A 16,521-nucleotide genomic window follows, 5' to 3' on the forward strand; every position below is an offset into this window, starting at 1 on the left:
TATAGTTTATTTGGTACTTAGCAAGTGACACAGTGGTATAGAATTTGCCCTGCCGATGCAGGAGACGCGAGTGACTCGGGTTCCATATCTGGGTTGGGAAGATCCTCTGGAGGAGGAAAGGGCAACCTGCTCCAGTATTCTTGCCTGGGAAATCCCATGAAGAGAGGAGCCTGGTGGGCTGTAGCCCATGGGGTCTACAGAGTGTCAGACACAACTGACGGACTGAGTGTGCATATCAACTATTCTATACGTCATGTATCAACTATACTTCAATTTCAAAAACAAAATAAACTGGAGGATCAGATAAGATTTACAAAGCCATTGCCTTCTCACTCAGGGTAAAGACCCAACTACCTGTCAGTATTGGATTAGGGAAGAAGAAATGTGCTGGTAGAAACTCAGGGTTCAAAAGTTACCACTATTTTGGGGTGTGGGGAGAACTTTAATGCTCAAGAGAAGAAAGGAGGGCAGGCCCACTCTGAAGTCACCTGTGTTTCCTACCCTCCTTCCCCTCAGAGATAAGTATGGTTAACAGTTTGGTATGTTTCTGACCAAGTGATGTGTCCAGGTAGGTTTGGGCTCTTAGGAAGTAACCTGGGGGTAATCTGGAAGAGGGGACAGAAAGGGGACCCAGCAGTGGCCGAGAAAGATGCTGGAGGTTTATTGCAGCGAAAAGACGGTGGGGGAGTGACCCAGGAGGTGCCGTTGCTCAGGACATCTTAGTGGACTGCTGTGGGGTGGGTCAGCAGGGCAGAGGGGCAGTGACCTCGTTCCTTGTTGTACTCCGGGAGCTTGCATTTGCTTGTCACAGTGGAGGGACTGGGCAAGTGTCTGTGGACTGGGTTTCCTACATCACATTTTATACCGCCTAGGTCCCCACAGTCCTTAGATGACGCAGTCCTGGGTGGAAGAGCATCCCTAGGTCTCTCTTCAGTCCTGCTGGAGGCTCACTGCTCCCCCAGCACCTGATGCCTTGTGAAGGCTCTGTCTTTGCTCAGGCTGGTGCCCGTGGCTTCCCTCACTCACTCACCCACACCTGCTGCCTGGCAGGATCTGTGCCAGAGGCTGGGGCAGACCCGCCAAGGACTCAGACAGAGCCGCTGTTCTCTCTGGACTTACCCAAGACACCCGGAACTGCTCATCCAATGACATATCCAAGTTCCAATATCTCCTTTGTTTTATTTTAATCTTTTAATTGAAACCTTTAACTTATAAATTTTTTTAATTTTTAAGAAATTAAAACTCTTTTTCTTTTTGCCATGCTGCATGGCATATTGGGATCTCAGTTCCCCAACCAGGGATCAGACCTGTGCCCCCTGCAGGGAAAGTATCAGGTCTTAACTCCTGGATCACCAGGAAAGTCCCCAACAGCTCCCTTCTGGAAGAAGTCTTTCCAGCTCTTTAAGGCTGCTTCTGCTTCCCTCACCCGTCTTCATCAGGACATCAAGCCGCTCTGTATGCCAGCACTGAAATTCTTCTGTGCTGACCTTATCTTGCTCAGCTGTCTGCCCTCACTGGGGACTGGATGTTTCACTGCTTTAATCATAATGAGAGCATCTGTCTGAAACTGGGGGCTGAGTACAGGTTCCGACCCCCCTCCTGACTGACCCCATTGGGTTTTGTCCAGAGACGGGAGGACTCGCTGCCTCAGGGACTGCCTGGAGGTAATTCTGAAAAGTTCAGTCCCTACACAGTGTCCTCAGACACTGCAGTGAATTCTGTCTCCCACCTCTCCTCCATCAACCACCCTTATCTGGGAAAGGGCCGCTTCTTGGGAATCATCGGAACCAAGGTTGCTGGTCCTCACGTGGTCCCATGAGGTCATGACCTCGTGGACCACCATCCGTTGTTTCCTCCTTCTTTGGTGATGTGCTCTGCAACGGCTTCTCCCTTGGGGATCGGTTCTGGCCTGTGAACAATACCTGCGTTGTCTGGGTGCAGGCAGTTCACGTAATGAGGTATTTCAGGGCTTGATACACAGCAGTCAATAAGCGGTCCTTGCACTCCTGTCCCCAAAGGGCCAGGATCTGGGATGAATCTGCCTCTGCTGAGGCATGAGGGGGTGCGCAAGGGCATTAGACAGCTCTGCGGGTATCCCCTGTTCTTGGGGTGCCCCTTGAGGGATACAGAAGCCCACAAGACTCCATCCGTCAGGCTGAGCCATGGCTCACCAAGGAGCAGTGGCTTTCTCTTTGCTCTGGACACTTGTCCATGAAGCTGCTTCTACCTGGAAGACTGCCCCTGGCACTAAAGCCCCCTCCCACGTGGCCCTTTTCCTGTTCCAGGTGACTACACTACCCATGAGAGGTTATTTTTGAGCAGGAGACAGAGATGCTACGCCACTCACCAGGGTCTGCTGAGAAGGCCTTCTCTGTGCTTCAAACATTGTCCACTCATGTTCCACTCTTGTTGTTTGTTGTGGCTTGCTCAGTCCTGTCTGACCCTTTGTGACCCCGCAGACTATAGCCCGCCAGGCTCCTCTGTCCATGGGATTTTCCAGGCAAGAATGCTGGGGTGGGTTGCCATTTCCTTCTCCAGGGGATCTTCCTGATGCAGGGATAGAACCCACGTCTTTTACATCTCCTGAATTGCAGGCAGGTTCTTTACCACTAACATCACCTGGGAAGCAAGACTGGGAAGTTCCAGTCTTGCTCTTCCAATTAACGGAGGACGGGTAAAGCTCACGGGGATTACAGCTGGAGGAGGGCTGCGGAGGGTCACAGCCCTTCACAGGGATGGCTCAAAAGGCAGTGGGCAGAACACAGAGCCAAAATCATGCCCAGAGCGGGGCTGGCTGAGGTCAGTGTCTCTACCATGCCTGAGAGGTTAACGTCTCCGATGGCCCGATGGCCTTTGTCAATTGCCTCGTTCAGCATCTCCAAGTAGCAAATTGGATGGATCCACCCAACCCAGTTTTGCCATTCTAAAATGCCTCTTCTCTCCCAGGATAGTAACACTTGAGGTTATTTTCCATTTCTCTTGTAGTTAAAACTTTGGAGTCATGTTGGATTTTTAAAAATTTATCTTATCCTTCATCTCTGATTGAGTCTATTCCCCTTCCACATCTTTGCTGACTCCACAATGGTTTGTAACTGCTTCATCTTGTCATACCTATGGATGACTTGCAGGATCTCCTGGACCTGGGGTCTCCAGGGTGGGGTGCATGAGACAACTGGGGTACAGGCAGAACATACTAAAACTTCTACTAACATGTATTTTAAACTAAATATAAGAGTGTTATATATCAAATGTTAATATTTGATCTATAATGTCGCTGTAAGTCATTGTAGGTCATATCACAATGTATTCCGAGGGCCTTTTCTCTCATTAGATCATTTTCAGAATATTTTGATACATTTGGATGAACAAGATTAAATGGATTTATGGTTTATGTAATCTAGTTTCAACCAAAACTCAAAAGTGGACAAATAGCTTTCAAGAATTTAAAAGCTTTTCAAAAAAGTAATTCCCCTAGTTCAGTTCAGTTCAGTCGCTCAGTCGTGTCCGACTCTTTGCGACCCCATGAATCGCAGCACACCAGGCCCCCCTGTCCATCACCAACTCCTGGAGTTCACTCAGACTCACGTCCATCGAGTCAGTGAAGCCATCCAGCCATCTCATCCTCTGTCGTCCCCTTCTCCTCCTGTTCCCAATCCCTCCCAGCATCAGGGTCTTTTCCAGTGAGTCAACTCTTCGCATGAGGTGGCCAAAGTACTGGAGTTTCAGCTTTAGCATCAGTCCTTCCAAAGAAATCCCAGGGCTGATCTCCTTCAGAATGGACTGGTTGGATCTCCTTGCAGTCCAAGGGACTCTCAAGAGTCTTCTCCAACACCACACTTCAAAAACATCAATTCTTTGGCGCTCAGCTTTCTTCACAGTCCAACTCTCACATCCATACATGACCACTGGAAAAACCATAGCCTTGACTAGATGGACCTTTGTTGGCAAAGTACTGTCTCTGCTTTTGAATGTGCTATCTAGGTTGGTCATAACTTTCCTTCCAAGGAGTAAGCATCTTTTAATTTCATGGCTGAAGTCACCATCTGCAGTGACTTTGGAGCCCAAAAAAATAAAGTCTGACACTGTTTCCACTGTTTCCCCATCTATTTCCTATGAAGTGATGGGACCAGATGCCATGATCTTCATTTTCTGAATGTTGAGTTTTAAGCCAACTTTTTCACTCTCCTCTTTCACTTTCATCAAGAGGCTCTTTAGTTCCTCTTCACTTTCTGCCATAAAGGTGGTGTCATCTGCATATCTGAGGTTATTGATATTTCTCCCAGCAATCTTGATTCCAGCTTATGCTTCATCCATCCCAGCATTTCTCATGATGCACTCTGCATGTAAGTTAAATAAGCAGGGTGACAATATACAGCCTTGACATACTCCTTTTCCTATTTGGAACCAGTCTGTTGTCCCATGTCCAGTTCTAACTGTTGCTTCCTGACCTGCATATAGGTTTCTCAAGAGGCAGGTCAGGTGGTCTGGTATTCCCATCTCTTTCAGAATTTTCCACAGTTTATTGTGATACACAGTCAAAGGCTTTGGCATAGTCAATAAAGCATAAATAGATGTTTTCCTGGAACTCTTTTGCTTTTTCCATGATCCAGCAGATGTTGGCAATTTGATCTCTGGTTCCTCTGCCTTTTCTAAAACCAGCTTGGACATCTGGAAGTTCACAGTTCATGTATTGCTGAGGCCTGGCTTGGAGAATTTTGAGCATGTGTTTACTAGTGTGTGAGACGAGTGCAATTGTGTGGTAGTTTGAGCATTCTTTGGCATTGCCTTTCTTTGGGATTGGAATGAAAACTGACCTTTTCCAGTCCTGTGGCCACTGCTGAGTTTTCCAAATTTGCTGGCATATTGAGTGGAGCACTTTCACAGCATCATCTTTTAGGATTTGAAGTAGCTCAACTGGAATTCCATCACCTCCACTAGCTTTGTTCGTAGTGATGCTAAGGCCCACTTGACTTCACATTCCAGGATGTCTGGCTCTAGGTGAGTGATCACACCATCATGATTATCTGGTCGTGAAGATCTTTTTTGTACAGTTCTTCTGTGTATTGCTGCCATCTCTTCTTAATATCTTCTGCTTCTGTTAGGTCCATACCGTTTCTGTCCTTTATCGAGCCCACCTTTGCATGAAATGTTCCCTTGGTATCTCTAATGCCCATTGACAAGTGAATGGATAGAGAAGATGTGCTGTATGTATATACTGGAATATCACTCAGCCACTAAAAAGAATGAAATACCGCCATTTGTAGCAACGTGGACGGACCTAGAGACCATCACACTGAGTAAAGCGAGACAGAGAAAGACAAATGCCATGTGTCACTTATATGAGGAATCTTAAAATCATACAAATGGCTTTACTTACTTCCAAAACAGAAATAGACTCACAGACATAGAAAACAAATTTATGTTTACCAAGGGGGAAGGGGAAGAGAGTGGTAAATTAGTTTGGGGTTAACAGATATACACTGCTGCTGCTGCTGCTGCTAAGTCACTTCAGTCGTGTCTGACTCTGTGCGACCCCATAGACGGCAGCCCACCAGGCTCCCCCGTCCCTGGGATTCTCCAGGCAAGACCACTGGAGTGGGGTGCCATTTCCTTCTCCACAGATATATAAAATAAAGAACAAGGACATACTGTATGGCACAGGGAACTATATTCAATATTTTGTAATAACTTTAATGGAAAAGTATGGGAAAGGAAGATATATACACACACACATATTTTTATATATCATATAAAACTGAATTACTTAGCTGTATACCTGAAGCTAACACCACACTGTAAATCAACTCTATTTCAGTGAAACGTTCTTTGAAAAATATACACAGATGACCACAAAGTTCAGGAAAGATGCTCAACATCCTTGGCGTTAGGAATATGTAAAGCGAAACCACAGTGAGATCCCAGTTTGCATCTGCCAGATTGCTCACCATTGGGAAGACGGACAAGACCAAATGTGGGTAATGTGTAGCAGCTGGGACTCTCACACTGCTGGTGGGAGTACGGCATTGTACAGCCAGTTTGGAATGCTGTTTGGGAGTTTCTTAAAGACATAACCTACCCTGTGATCTGGTCACTAGACTCACTAGTATTTGCCCCAAAGAAATGAAAAACATGTCCACAAAAAGACACGTGTAAGAATGTTCAGAGTAGCCCAAAGCCAAAAGCAACCCAGTGTCCGTCAGTAGGTGGATAGACAAGCACATCATAGAGCAACAGTACTTGGCAATATAAACTAACAACCCCTAAGACAGACAACAATGTGGGTGAATCTCCGAAAAACGATGTTGAGTGAAAGAAGTCAGACACACAAATGTGCTTATTGAATGGTTCTGTTTATATGAAACTTAGAACAGGCAACACTAAGCTGTGGAGATAGAACGGTGATGACCTCTGTAGGACTCATCGAACATGCTAGCAGAGTAATGCTCAGATTCTCCAAGCCAAACAGAACGTGAACTGTGAACTTCCAGATGTTCCAGATGGATTTAGAAAAGGCAGAGGAACCAGAGACCAAATTGCCAACATCCGTTGGATCATCAAGAAAGCAAGAGACTTCCAGAAAAACATCTACTTCTGCTATATTGACTATGTCAAAGCCTTTCACTGTGGATCACAACAAACTGTGGAAAATTCTTCAAGAGATGGGAATACCAGACCATCTAACCTGTATGCAGGTCAAGAAGCAACACTTAGACCTGGACATGGAAAAACAGACTGGTTCCAAATTGGGAAAGGAGAATGTCAAGGCTGTATATTGTTACCCTGTTTATTTAACTTAAATTCAGAGTACATCGAGTGAAATGCTGGGCTGGATGAAGCACAAGCTGGAATCAAGATTGCCAGGAGAAATATCAATAACCTCACATATGCAGATGACACCGCCCTTATAGCAGAAAGCGAAGAACTAAAGAGCCTTTTGTTGAAAGTGAAAGAGGAGAGTGAAAAACTCAACATTCAGAAAACGAAGATCATAGTACCCTGTGCCATCACTTCATGGCAAATAGATGGAGAAACGATGGAAACAGTGGGAGACATTATTTTTTTTGGTCTCCCAAGTCACTGCAGATGGTGACTGCAGCCATGAAATTAAAAGACGCTTGCTCCTTGGAAGAAAAGCTATGACAAACCTAGACAGCATATTAAAAAGCAGAGACATTACTTTGCCAACAAATGTCTGTCCGGTCAAAGCTATTTTTCCAGTAGTCCTGTATCGATGTGAGAGTTGGACTATAAAGAAAGCTGAGCACTGGAGAATTGATGCTTTTGAACTGTGGTGTTGGAGAAGACTCTTGAGAGTCCCTTGCACAGCAAGGAGATCCAACCAGACAATCCTTAAGGAAATCAGTCCTGATATTCATTGGAAATACTGATGCTGAAGCTGAAACTCCAATACTTTGGCCACATGATGTGAAGAATTGACTCCTTAGAAAAGACTCTGATGCTGGGAAAGATTGAAGGTAGGAGGAGAAGGGGATGACAAAGGATGAGATGGTTGGGTGGCATCACTGACTCGATGGACATGAGTTTGAGCAAGCTCCGGGAGTTGGTGATGGACAGGGAAGCCTTGTGTGCTGCAGTCCATGGGGTTGCAAAGAGTCAAACACGACTGAGCGAATGAATGGAGCTGCAGGATGAGTGGACTGACTACAAAGGGGCACAGGGAAGCTTCTGAATGACGCAGATGCTCCTTCCACGAGGTGGCTGCTGCATAGGGAAAATAACTGTCCAGGTTTATCTGGGTATTATGGACAGAAGTCTGTAACATTGTATAGGAGATGGTAACCAAAACCATCCCCAAGAAAAAGAAATGCAAGAAGGCAATAATGGTTGTCTGACGAAGCCTTAAAAATAGCTGAGAAAAGAAGAGAAGTCAAAGGCAAAGGAGAAAAGGAAAGATATACCCATTTGAATGCAGAGTTCCAAAGCATAGCAAGGAGAGATAAGAAAGCCTTCCTCAGTGATCAGTGCAAAGAAATAGAGGAAAACAATAGAATGGGAAAGACTAGAGACCTCTTCAAGAAAATTAGAGATATCAAGGGAACATTTCATGCACAGATGGGTACAATAAAGGACATAAACAATATGGACCTAACAGAAGCAGAAGATACTAAGAAGGGGTGGCAAGAATATACAGATTTACTGTGCAAAGAAGATCTTCATGACCCAGATAACCACGATGGTGTGATCACTCACCTAGAGCCGGACATCCTGGAATGCGAAGTCAAGTGGGCCTTAGGAAGCATCACTACGAACAAAGCTAGTGGAGGTGATGGAATTCCAGCTGAACTATTTCAAATCCTAAAAGATGATGCTGTGAAAGTGCTGCACTCAATATGCCAGCAAATATGGAAAACTCAGCAGTGGCCACAGGACTGGAAAAGGTCAGTTTTCATTCCAATCCCAAAGAAAGGCAATGCCAAAGAATGTTCAAACTATGGCATCATTGCCCTCATTTCACATGCTAGCAAGGTAATGCTCAAAATCCTTCAAGCTAGGCTTCAAAAGTACATGAACTGAGAAATTCCAGACGTTCAAGCTGGATTTAGAAAAAGCAGAGGAACCAAAGATCAAATTGCCAACATCCGTTGGATCATAGAAAAAGCAAGAGAATTCCAGAAAAACATCTATTTCTGCTTCATTGACTATGCTAAAGCCTTTGACTATGTGGATCACAACAAACTGTGGAACATTCTTAAAGAGATGGGAATACCAGACCACCTTACTTGCCTTCTGAGAAATCTGTATGCAGGTCAAGGAGCAACATTTAGAAATGGACATGGAACAACAGACTGGTTCCAAATTGGAAAAGGGGTACATCAAGGCTGTGTACTGTCACCCTGCTTATGTAACTTATATGCAGAGGAGATTATGTGAAATGCCGGGCTGGTTGAAGCACAGGCTGGAATCAGGATTTCAGGGAGAAATCAACAACCTCAGATATGCAGATGATACCACCCTAATGGTAGAAAGTAAAGAGGAACGAAGGAGCTCTTGATGAGGTGAAAGAAGAGAGTGAAAAAGTTGGCTTAAAGCTCAACATTCCAAAAACACAGATCATGGCAGCTGGTCCTATCACTTCATGGCAAATAGATGGGGAAACAATGGAAACAGTGACAGACTTTATTTTTTGGAGTTCCAAAATTACTGTGGATTGTGACTGCAGCCATGAAATTCAAAGACACTTGCTCCTTGGAAGAAAAGCTATGACCAACCTAGACAGCATATTTAATAATAGAGACATTACTTTGCCAACAAAGATCCATAGAGTCAAAGCTATGGTTTTTCCAGTAGTCATGTATAGACGTAAGCATTGGACCATAAAGAATGCTGAGAGCCAAAGAATTGATGCCTTCAAACTGTGGTGCTGGAGAAGACTCTTGAGGGTCCCTTGGACTGCAAGGAGATAAAACCAGTCCATCCTAAAGGAAATCAGTCCTGCATATTCATTGGAAGGACTGTTGCTGAAGCTGAAGCTCCAATACTTTGGCCACCTGATGTGAAGAGCTGACTCATTGGAAAAGACCCTGATGCTGGGAAAGATTAAAGGCAGGAGAAGAAGGGGGCCACAGAGGATGAGATGGTTGGATGGCATCACTGACTCGATGGCCATGAGTTTGAGCAAACTTTGGGAGATTGGGAAGGACAGGGAAGCCTGGCATGCTGCAGTCCATGGGGTTGCAAAAAGTTGGACACAACTGAGAGACTGAACAAAGACTGAACAACAAAGGGCTTTCTGAGACCTGCTCCTTTCAGACAAAGACGGACAGTCCCAGGGAAAGTGGAGTCAGCTGGTCACAGTGCAAGGATGTGTGTCCACATTGGTCATCAGTTCAATTCAGTTTTAGTTCCTCTTCACTTTCTGCCATAAGGGTGGTTGTCATCTGCATATCTGAGGTTATTGATATTTCTCCTGGCAATCTTGATTCCAGCTTGTGTTTCTTCCAGTCCAGCATTTCTCACGATATACTCTGCATATAAGTTAAATAAGCAGGGTGGCAATATACAGCCTTGACGTACTCCTTTTCCTATTTGGAACCAGTCTGTTGTTCCATGTCCAGTTCTAACTGTTGCTTCCTGACCTGCATACAGATTTCTCAAGAGGCAGGTCAGGTGGTCTGGTATTCCCATCTCTTGAAGAATTTTCCACAGTTTATTGTGATCCACACAGTCAAAGGCTTTGGCATAATCAATAAAGCAGAAATAGATGTTTTTCTGGAATTCTCTTGCCTTTTCCATGATCCAGCGGATGTTGGCAATTTGATCTCTGGTTCCTCTGCCTTTTCTAAAACCAGCTTGAACATCAGGAAGTTCACGGTTCACGTTTTGGTGAAGCCTGGCTTGGAGAAGTTGGAGCATGACTTTACTAGCGTGTGAGATGATTGCATCTGTGCAATCTGCATGCACATCTACACACATGTCCATTGCATGCACACTACTGTGTATAAATTATACAATTTTTCAAAAAGTACTTAAAAATGAGGATGAAGTTCTTCTTTGAAGGTCTGTTGGGTAAAACTCTGGGCTCCCAGTGCAGGGCACCCGAGTTAGATCCCTGCTTGGGGAAACTAGATCCCACATGGGTGGGGCACCTGAGGGTCCTCCTGCCACAACTAAGAAGTTCATGTGCTGCAGTGAAGACCCCCGGGGCCGCAGCTAAGACCCCGCTCAGCCAAAATAATAAACAGGTAAGTATATTTTTAAAAAGTGATGATGAGATGAAACCGATGGAAACATAAGGAGGCAACAGGAGAGAGCACTGGCCCCCTCTGAGCATCGTATTAGACTTGTGGTTATAGTGTAATGACTTTTGAAAGCCCGTAATCTGACACACGGCTGACCACACATCACCTCCTCCAGGATGAGGAGGCCTGGACACACAGATGCCGTGAAGGGATGTTTGGTGTCAGCCTGTTTGACCCCCGTCTCCTGGGAGTGTCAGGAGGTTGGGGTGGTCATTTGTGGTGGGGTCTCAGATAGCCGTTGGCCTGCTGCTTTGCTGCAGAAGGACCACGGGTAGCGTCGGGACATGGAAACAGAGGTGATCTTCCCGCCATCCAGTTCAGCCCACTGTGGCAGTTCTGAAAGGAATCCCCAAGCTCACTTCTTTTCTTTGCCTCCTGCCAGCTCATCAGGTGTCCTGTGGTCCCGTCTCCCTGTGAGCTTGTCTGTCCTCGTGGTCACTGAGCATCTGTAAGCTGGAGGGCGGGGCCAGGGAAACCCCGGCTGTGTCTGATCTGCCGTGTTTCCTGTCCGGTACTGCAAGGTGATCTGAGTTGTGGGCTGGTTCCTGTGGCGTGTTTGACAGTTTGTATACATCTGTGCCTCTGGTGAGGCTTTTTCTTTTCTGGTTTGCAGCCAAGTTTATTTCTTTAATGGAAGCATATGGCAACCCTGGGCTTCCCAGGTGGCAAGAGTAGTAAAGAATCCACCTGTCAATGCAGGAGACATAAGAGACGTGGGTTCGATCCCTGGGTCAGGAAGATCCCTGGAGGAGGAAGTGGCAACCCAGTATTCTTGCCTGGAGAATCCCATGGACAAAGGAGCCTGGTGGGCTGTGGTCCACAGGGTCGAAAAGACTCGGACGCGTCTGAAGCAACTGAGCATACATAGTTGATCTACAATATTGGATTAGTTTCAGGCACACGACATAGTGATTCAGTGTTTTTATAGGTTACACTCCATTTAAAGTTATATTGGCTCTACACTCCTTGCTGTACAACATATCCTCGTAGCTTTTCTTTGGTGAGTGTGGGGTCTGGCCCCGAGGTCACAGGGGCAAGGCCATGCACCAAGGCTTCAGAAGCAGAGCCCGGAGCCAAGGTCACCTCTGAAGCTGACTGAGCCCCATTATAACCACTGCCAGATCCTCACCAGCAGGCTTCCTGAACCTAAATTCGGCAAAAACGCCCACCTCAGGGATCACCATACAGTCCCCTAACCAATCACCTAATGCCAACCTTCTGGCAAGAATTTCCTTTGTTTTGAGGCTATAAAAATTGGCTACAAACCCACAAAAAGTGTTGCTTCTCCCTGGCCTGTTAGAAGGTCGGCCCACTGTACTTGGTACGCCCTGATTATCTCTGCTCTTTGTTCTTAATAAACTCACCCCCTTCTGAAATACTGTATCGGGAGATTCTTTTCCAACCTGCAGGGATGGCAGGGCAGGGAGGCAACCTGAGTAGGAGGTCACTGGTTTCTCCAGCCCTCACAGGGACCGGTCAGCAAATGGAGATTTCCCCCTTGAGGAATCGCTGTTATCTATGAGCAAACAGCGTCCTTATCAGCTGCTCAACACCACTCCTCCCAGGCGGGGACTGAATCACATGTTTCAGGTCTTTCTCAGTATTTTAGGAAGATGCTCACTGTATTTTTGGCAGTAGCTTTGCAGAGCGCTCTGTGTGCTGAATTTGCCAATTTTAAAATAGCACAAACATTTCCCCATGTTTTGGTTCTACTGAAGAGAGCGCCGAAGACTTTCTCCTGAGAAGTTCACTGGAAATTTTTTCTACATTAAGATAGCGCCGAACAATTGAGACCAGCCTGGCGCGGCCTGAGCTTTGCCTCGTGTGACTGTCTACCGTGACAGCGCCCAAGGGTTCTGGGCTGAGATGAAGCGCTCAGTGCCAGCACTCAGGCTATTTTAGGAACATAATAGAAAAATAGTTCGCCACTTACTCATTTGCAGTCTGTGCTCAAGTTGGAGCTCTTGATATCCATACTCCCAGACAAAGAGCAGTTTGTAAAATTTGTTACAAGCAGTGTCTAAAATTCAGCTTTGCCTCAAGCAGAACAAAGGTTATATGGTTTTCTTCTTGGGAAACATTTTTTTTTTTTTTTGGGTTTGTTTACTCACAGTAAAATCTAATCACTATGCAAGTTAGCATCACTGGGATGATTAAATGAAATCACAACTCATGCCAAGTGCCCGGCAGAGCACAGCCCACTGGAAATGTACATTAGCACATCTACTATATGCAAGGCGGTCAGGGAGAAAGAACGATGAGCAAGAGCCGGTTCCTGTCCCCCATGGGTCTCAAGGCAGCAAACTGAGGCCTAGACTGGCTCTGCTCCAGCGGAGCTTCTCGCTGGGAAAATCAGGAAGGAGTGGCACAGTCCTGTGGATGCACCAGACTTGTTCCCACAGGGAGAAGTGGTAACCTCAGAAAGCCCAGGCAGCAAGGCGATGAGCTGCAGCCTTGCATTTACACGGGCATCACGGCCATAGCGGGCTTCCCTAGAGGCTCAGACAGTACAGCATCCGCCTGCAATGCGGGAGACCTGGGTTCAATCCCTGGGTTGGGAAGATCTCCTGGAGAAGGAAATGGCACCCCACTCCAGTACTCTTGCCTGGAGAATCCCATGCACAGAGGAGCCTGGTAGGCCATAGTGCATGGGGTTGCAAAGAGTCGAACACAACTGAGCGACTTCACTTTTTAGTCCACAGCCACAGTTTCACTGCCCAAAGGGCACAAGTGTTAAGCCCCAAAGGGTAGCAGGATGCGGTATCCCAAAATATGCCTTTTTGGTGTGAGGCTTATTCTGAGCTGATTGTTTTGAGAAATGGCAGACACAGGCTTCCCAGGTGGCTCAGCGGTAAAAAAAATCCGCCTGCCAATGCAGGAGATGCAAGAGATGCAGGTTTGATCCCTGAGTTCAGAAGAACCCCTGGAGGAGGAAATGGCAACCCACTCCAGGATTCTTGCCTGGAGAATCCCATGGACAGAGGAGCCTGGCGGGCTACAGTCCATGGGGTCGCAAAGAGTCAGACTGCGCGCACATATATGCAAACACAGGAAAAGCCCAGCAAACAGAGTAGAAGCTGCCCTCCTCCTTTCTTAAAATACTTAGATTGCTTAATTTTTTAAATATTTATTTTTATTTTTTTGGCTGCACCAGGCCTTAGTCGCAGTGTGTGGGATTGTTAGTTGTGGCGTGTAAACTCCTAACTGTGTCATGTGGGATCTAGTTCCCTGACCAGGGATTGAACCTGGGGCCCCTGCATTGGGAGCGGGGTTTATGTTCCTAAACTTCAGTTTGCTTTTCTCTTGTTACTCTGTCTTTTATTTCAGAGATTTTAGCCAAGAACTGGGAAGGGTAGAGAGAAAACTGTGTTTTCTCTCCTGCAGCCATCTGTCTCTCTCCAGGGAAACCCTCATCCTATTACACTGAGAAGGGGACTCAGGACCTTTGCTTGGCCCCAGACCTTAACTGTTGACCAAAGCCACTGTCTGTCCTGACAGGACAGAGATGAGCTGCCTGCTCCCAGGAGGAGGGCCTCTGGCCTTGAGGAAGAGGAGGACGTGGGAGGCAGGGACAGGGCTGAGGTTGGGCTGGGGCCAGTCCCAGAAGGACGGACGGACAGCCTCCAGAACAAGCCCAGATAAGGGGACAAAGACATGTCTGTGCGTGGCTGAGAGGGAGCAAAGACGAGGCCGACAGGGCCACCATGCACAGGTCTGCTCGTGTGAGTATAAGTGTGTATATGTTTGTGTGTGTGTTCGTGTAAAGTACATTCCTAACTCTCTGCTTCCCAGTCTTGAGCAAGACCTTGCTTTTGTCTGATGGTTGATAAATGTAGGGAAACCATCCATTCAGATTGCTGCAACATATTCAATGCTCGGATGATTCCGTTCCTAAAGGAAATGGGGTGTTCATCACTCACTGATTCCTTCATTCACGTGGCCCTTTCGTTCTGTGCGAGGCCTCGCCTCAGATGAAAAGCCGGACTTTGTTTTTGTGGTTTTCGTTCACCCGCTGGTCACTCGCTCACTCACCAGTTCAGTGAGTATTCCTGAGCGTCCCCTGGGAACAAGGCGAGTGGGCCTCCTCCACGCTTTGGAAGCGTCTGGGGTGAAGCCTTTTCTGGTGTCCTCGAGATGTCCTCTCTCACGTTCGATAGCAGCATTTCCTGTGCTTTTTGCGGCTTCCCAGTTTCCATTCTTGCTGCAAAGAATCTCCCTGCAGACTTGCCCCCCCTTTCAGGTCCTGGGAAGGCGACTTGCACTCTGCTGTGCTTGAGGAGGACCGCTGTGTCCTCAGGCCATAGGACTTAGGGAGAAGGGTCCCCTACAGCACACCTGGAGAAGGGAGCCAGGGTCCAATCAGACGCGTCTTCACGAGCGTGACCCTCCAGGCTGGCGGCTCCTCAGTGCACCAGGTGCACGGTTCTGGGTGGGTGAGGGTGGGCGCCGCGTGTTTCTGATGATTCTGAGTGTCTTTCGTACTCCCGGGCGCTGACCCGTATACTCTTACTGTGCAGCTGACACGAATCTTTTAATGTTTATATTGGTACTGAGTTTGTGAAGTTTTCTTTGGCATTCCTCATTCCGCAGTAAGCTCCCTGAGGGCATTTCTAGGGGCCCTTGTAGGTCTTGGCACAGTTCTGGGGACATGGGATGGGTTCTGAGAGGCGCCGAGTGGAGGATAAGTTTTGAGATCTATTTTGTAAGAGAAAGGATGTGTCTGCTCCATCTCGTGCTGGTCAGACCGCTCTCGGGAGTGTGGTCTGGCTCTGGGAAGAAATGTGGATTGGACACAGACACAGCATCCAGAAGGGCAACCGGGAGGCCTGGGTGCTGCTGGGGAGCTGAGCAGAGTGGACCGTGGTGGCACTGAGGGCCGGGGGGCAGGCGTGGGTGCAGGTCACAGGGCAAGCGGAGGAAGAGGCTTCTCGGCGTCAGGTCCCAAGAGAGGCTGGGGACCTCGTGGCAGATGCAGAGAGCCTCAGACTAACCTCCTGCCAGAGAGACCCCTGAGGAGGGCTAGCTTCAAGCTGGGCACGTTTCCCCCCACGTCCATTTCCTGGACCACTAATTCCAGAACATGCTAACAGGTAGTCTGTGAAAATGTGTCTGGGCTCCAGCAAATGGGGAGCTGATTTCAATAAACCTGAACAGCTTGCAATGTGGGGGCTTCTGTGTACACACGCGCCTTGACTCTCCGAGAAGGGATCACAAGGAACCATCACTTCAGATCCATCTGACCTCAGACCTTGTCCTGGAAACACATCACACATCGAGAATCCACAGAGCCCACTTTGGAGATAACAGAGAACAGTGTGTCTGATAAGACCGAGGCCAAGGGCCCTTCTGGCTGTGAGATTGCAACAGGGAGGATCATCCACTGAGCTGGGTGCTTTACTGGAGCTTTGCGTGGCTGCCCTGTCCACTCAGGCTGTAACAGAACACCGCAGATTGGGTGACTTACGAACAATAGTGATTTACTCCTCACTGTCCTGGTGGCTGGGAAGGCCAAGATCATGGGCAGTTTCAGTGTCTGGTGGGGTCTGCTTCCTGGTTCACTGTGCGCTCTCAGGGTGGAGGCGATGGGAGATCTCTCTGCAGTCCCTTTTACAAGAACCCGAATCCTATTCGTAAGGGCTCTGCCCTCATCACCTATTCCCTTCCCAAAGACCCCACTTCTAAAATGATCACATTGAGGGTTAGGCTTCAACATGTGAATTTTTTGGGGGTACAAATATTTTAAAAACTTAAGATTATGGCA

The 16,521-nt window shown here is 47.2% G+C and overlaps 1 protein-coding gene across 4 annotated transcripts in view; it reads left to right on the top strand.

Annotated features, from left to right (window-relative positions):
- The first annotated feature begins 14,440 nt into the window (after positions 1-14,440).
- The window catches only part of RAB17 (RAB17, member RAS oncogene family), a 37,108-nt gene continuing 35,027 nt past the window's right edge, over positions 14,441-16,521 (top strand). For 2 of the 4 annotated variants that reach the window (XM_086376414.1, XM_086376455.1), the window contains exon 1: positions 14,441-14,482. In XM_086376414.1, the coding sequence (XP_086232540.1) occupies positions 14,465-14,482 (18 nt within the window). In that variant the 5' untranslated portion in view covers positions 14,441-14,464. The remainder of the gene's footprint in view (positions 14,483-16,521) is intronic. The other 2 variants (XM_086376393.1, XM_086376403.1) reach the window with 1 other exon arrangement.

Source organism: Bos grunniens, chromosome 3 (assembly GCF_055505025.1).
Source record: "Bos grunniens cultivar Pamir isolate PY7600 chromosome 3, Bosgru_T2T1.0, whole genome shotgun sequence".
Classification (NCBI taxonomy): domain Eukaryota; kingdom Metazoa; phylum Chordata; class Mammalia; order Artiodactyla; family Bovidae; genus Bos; species Bos grunniens.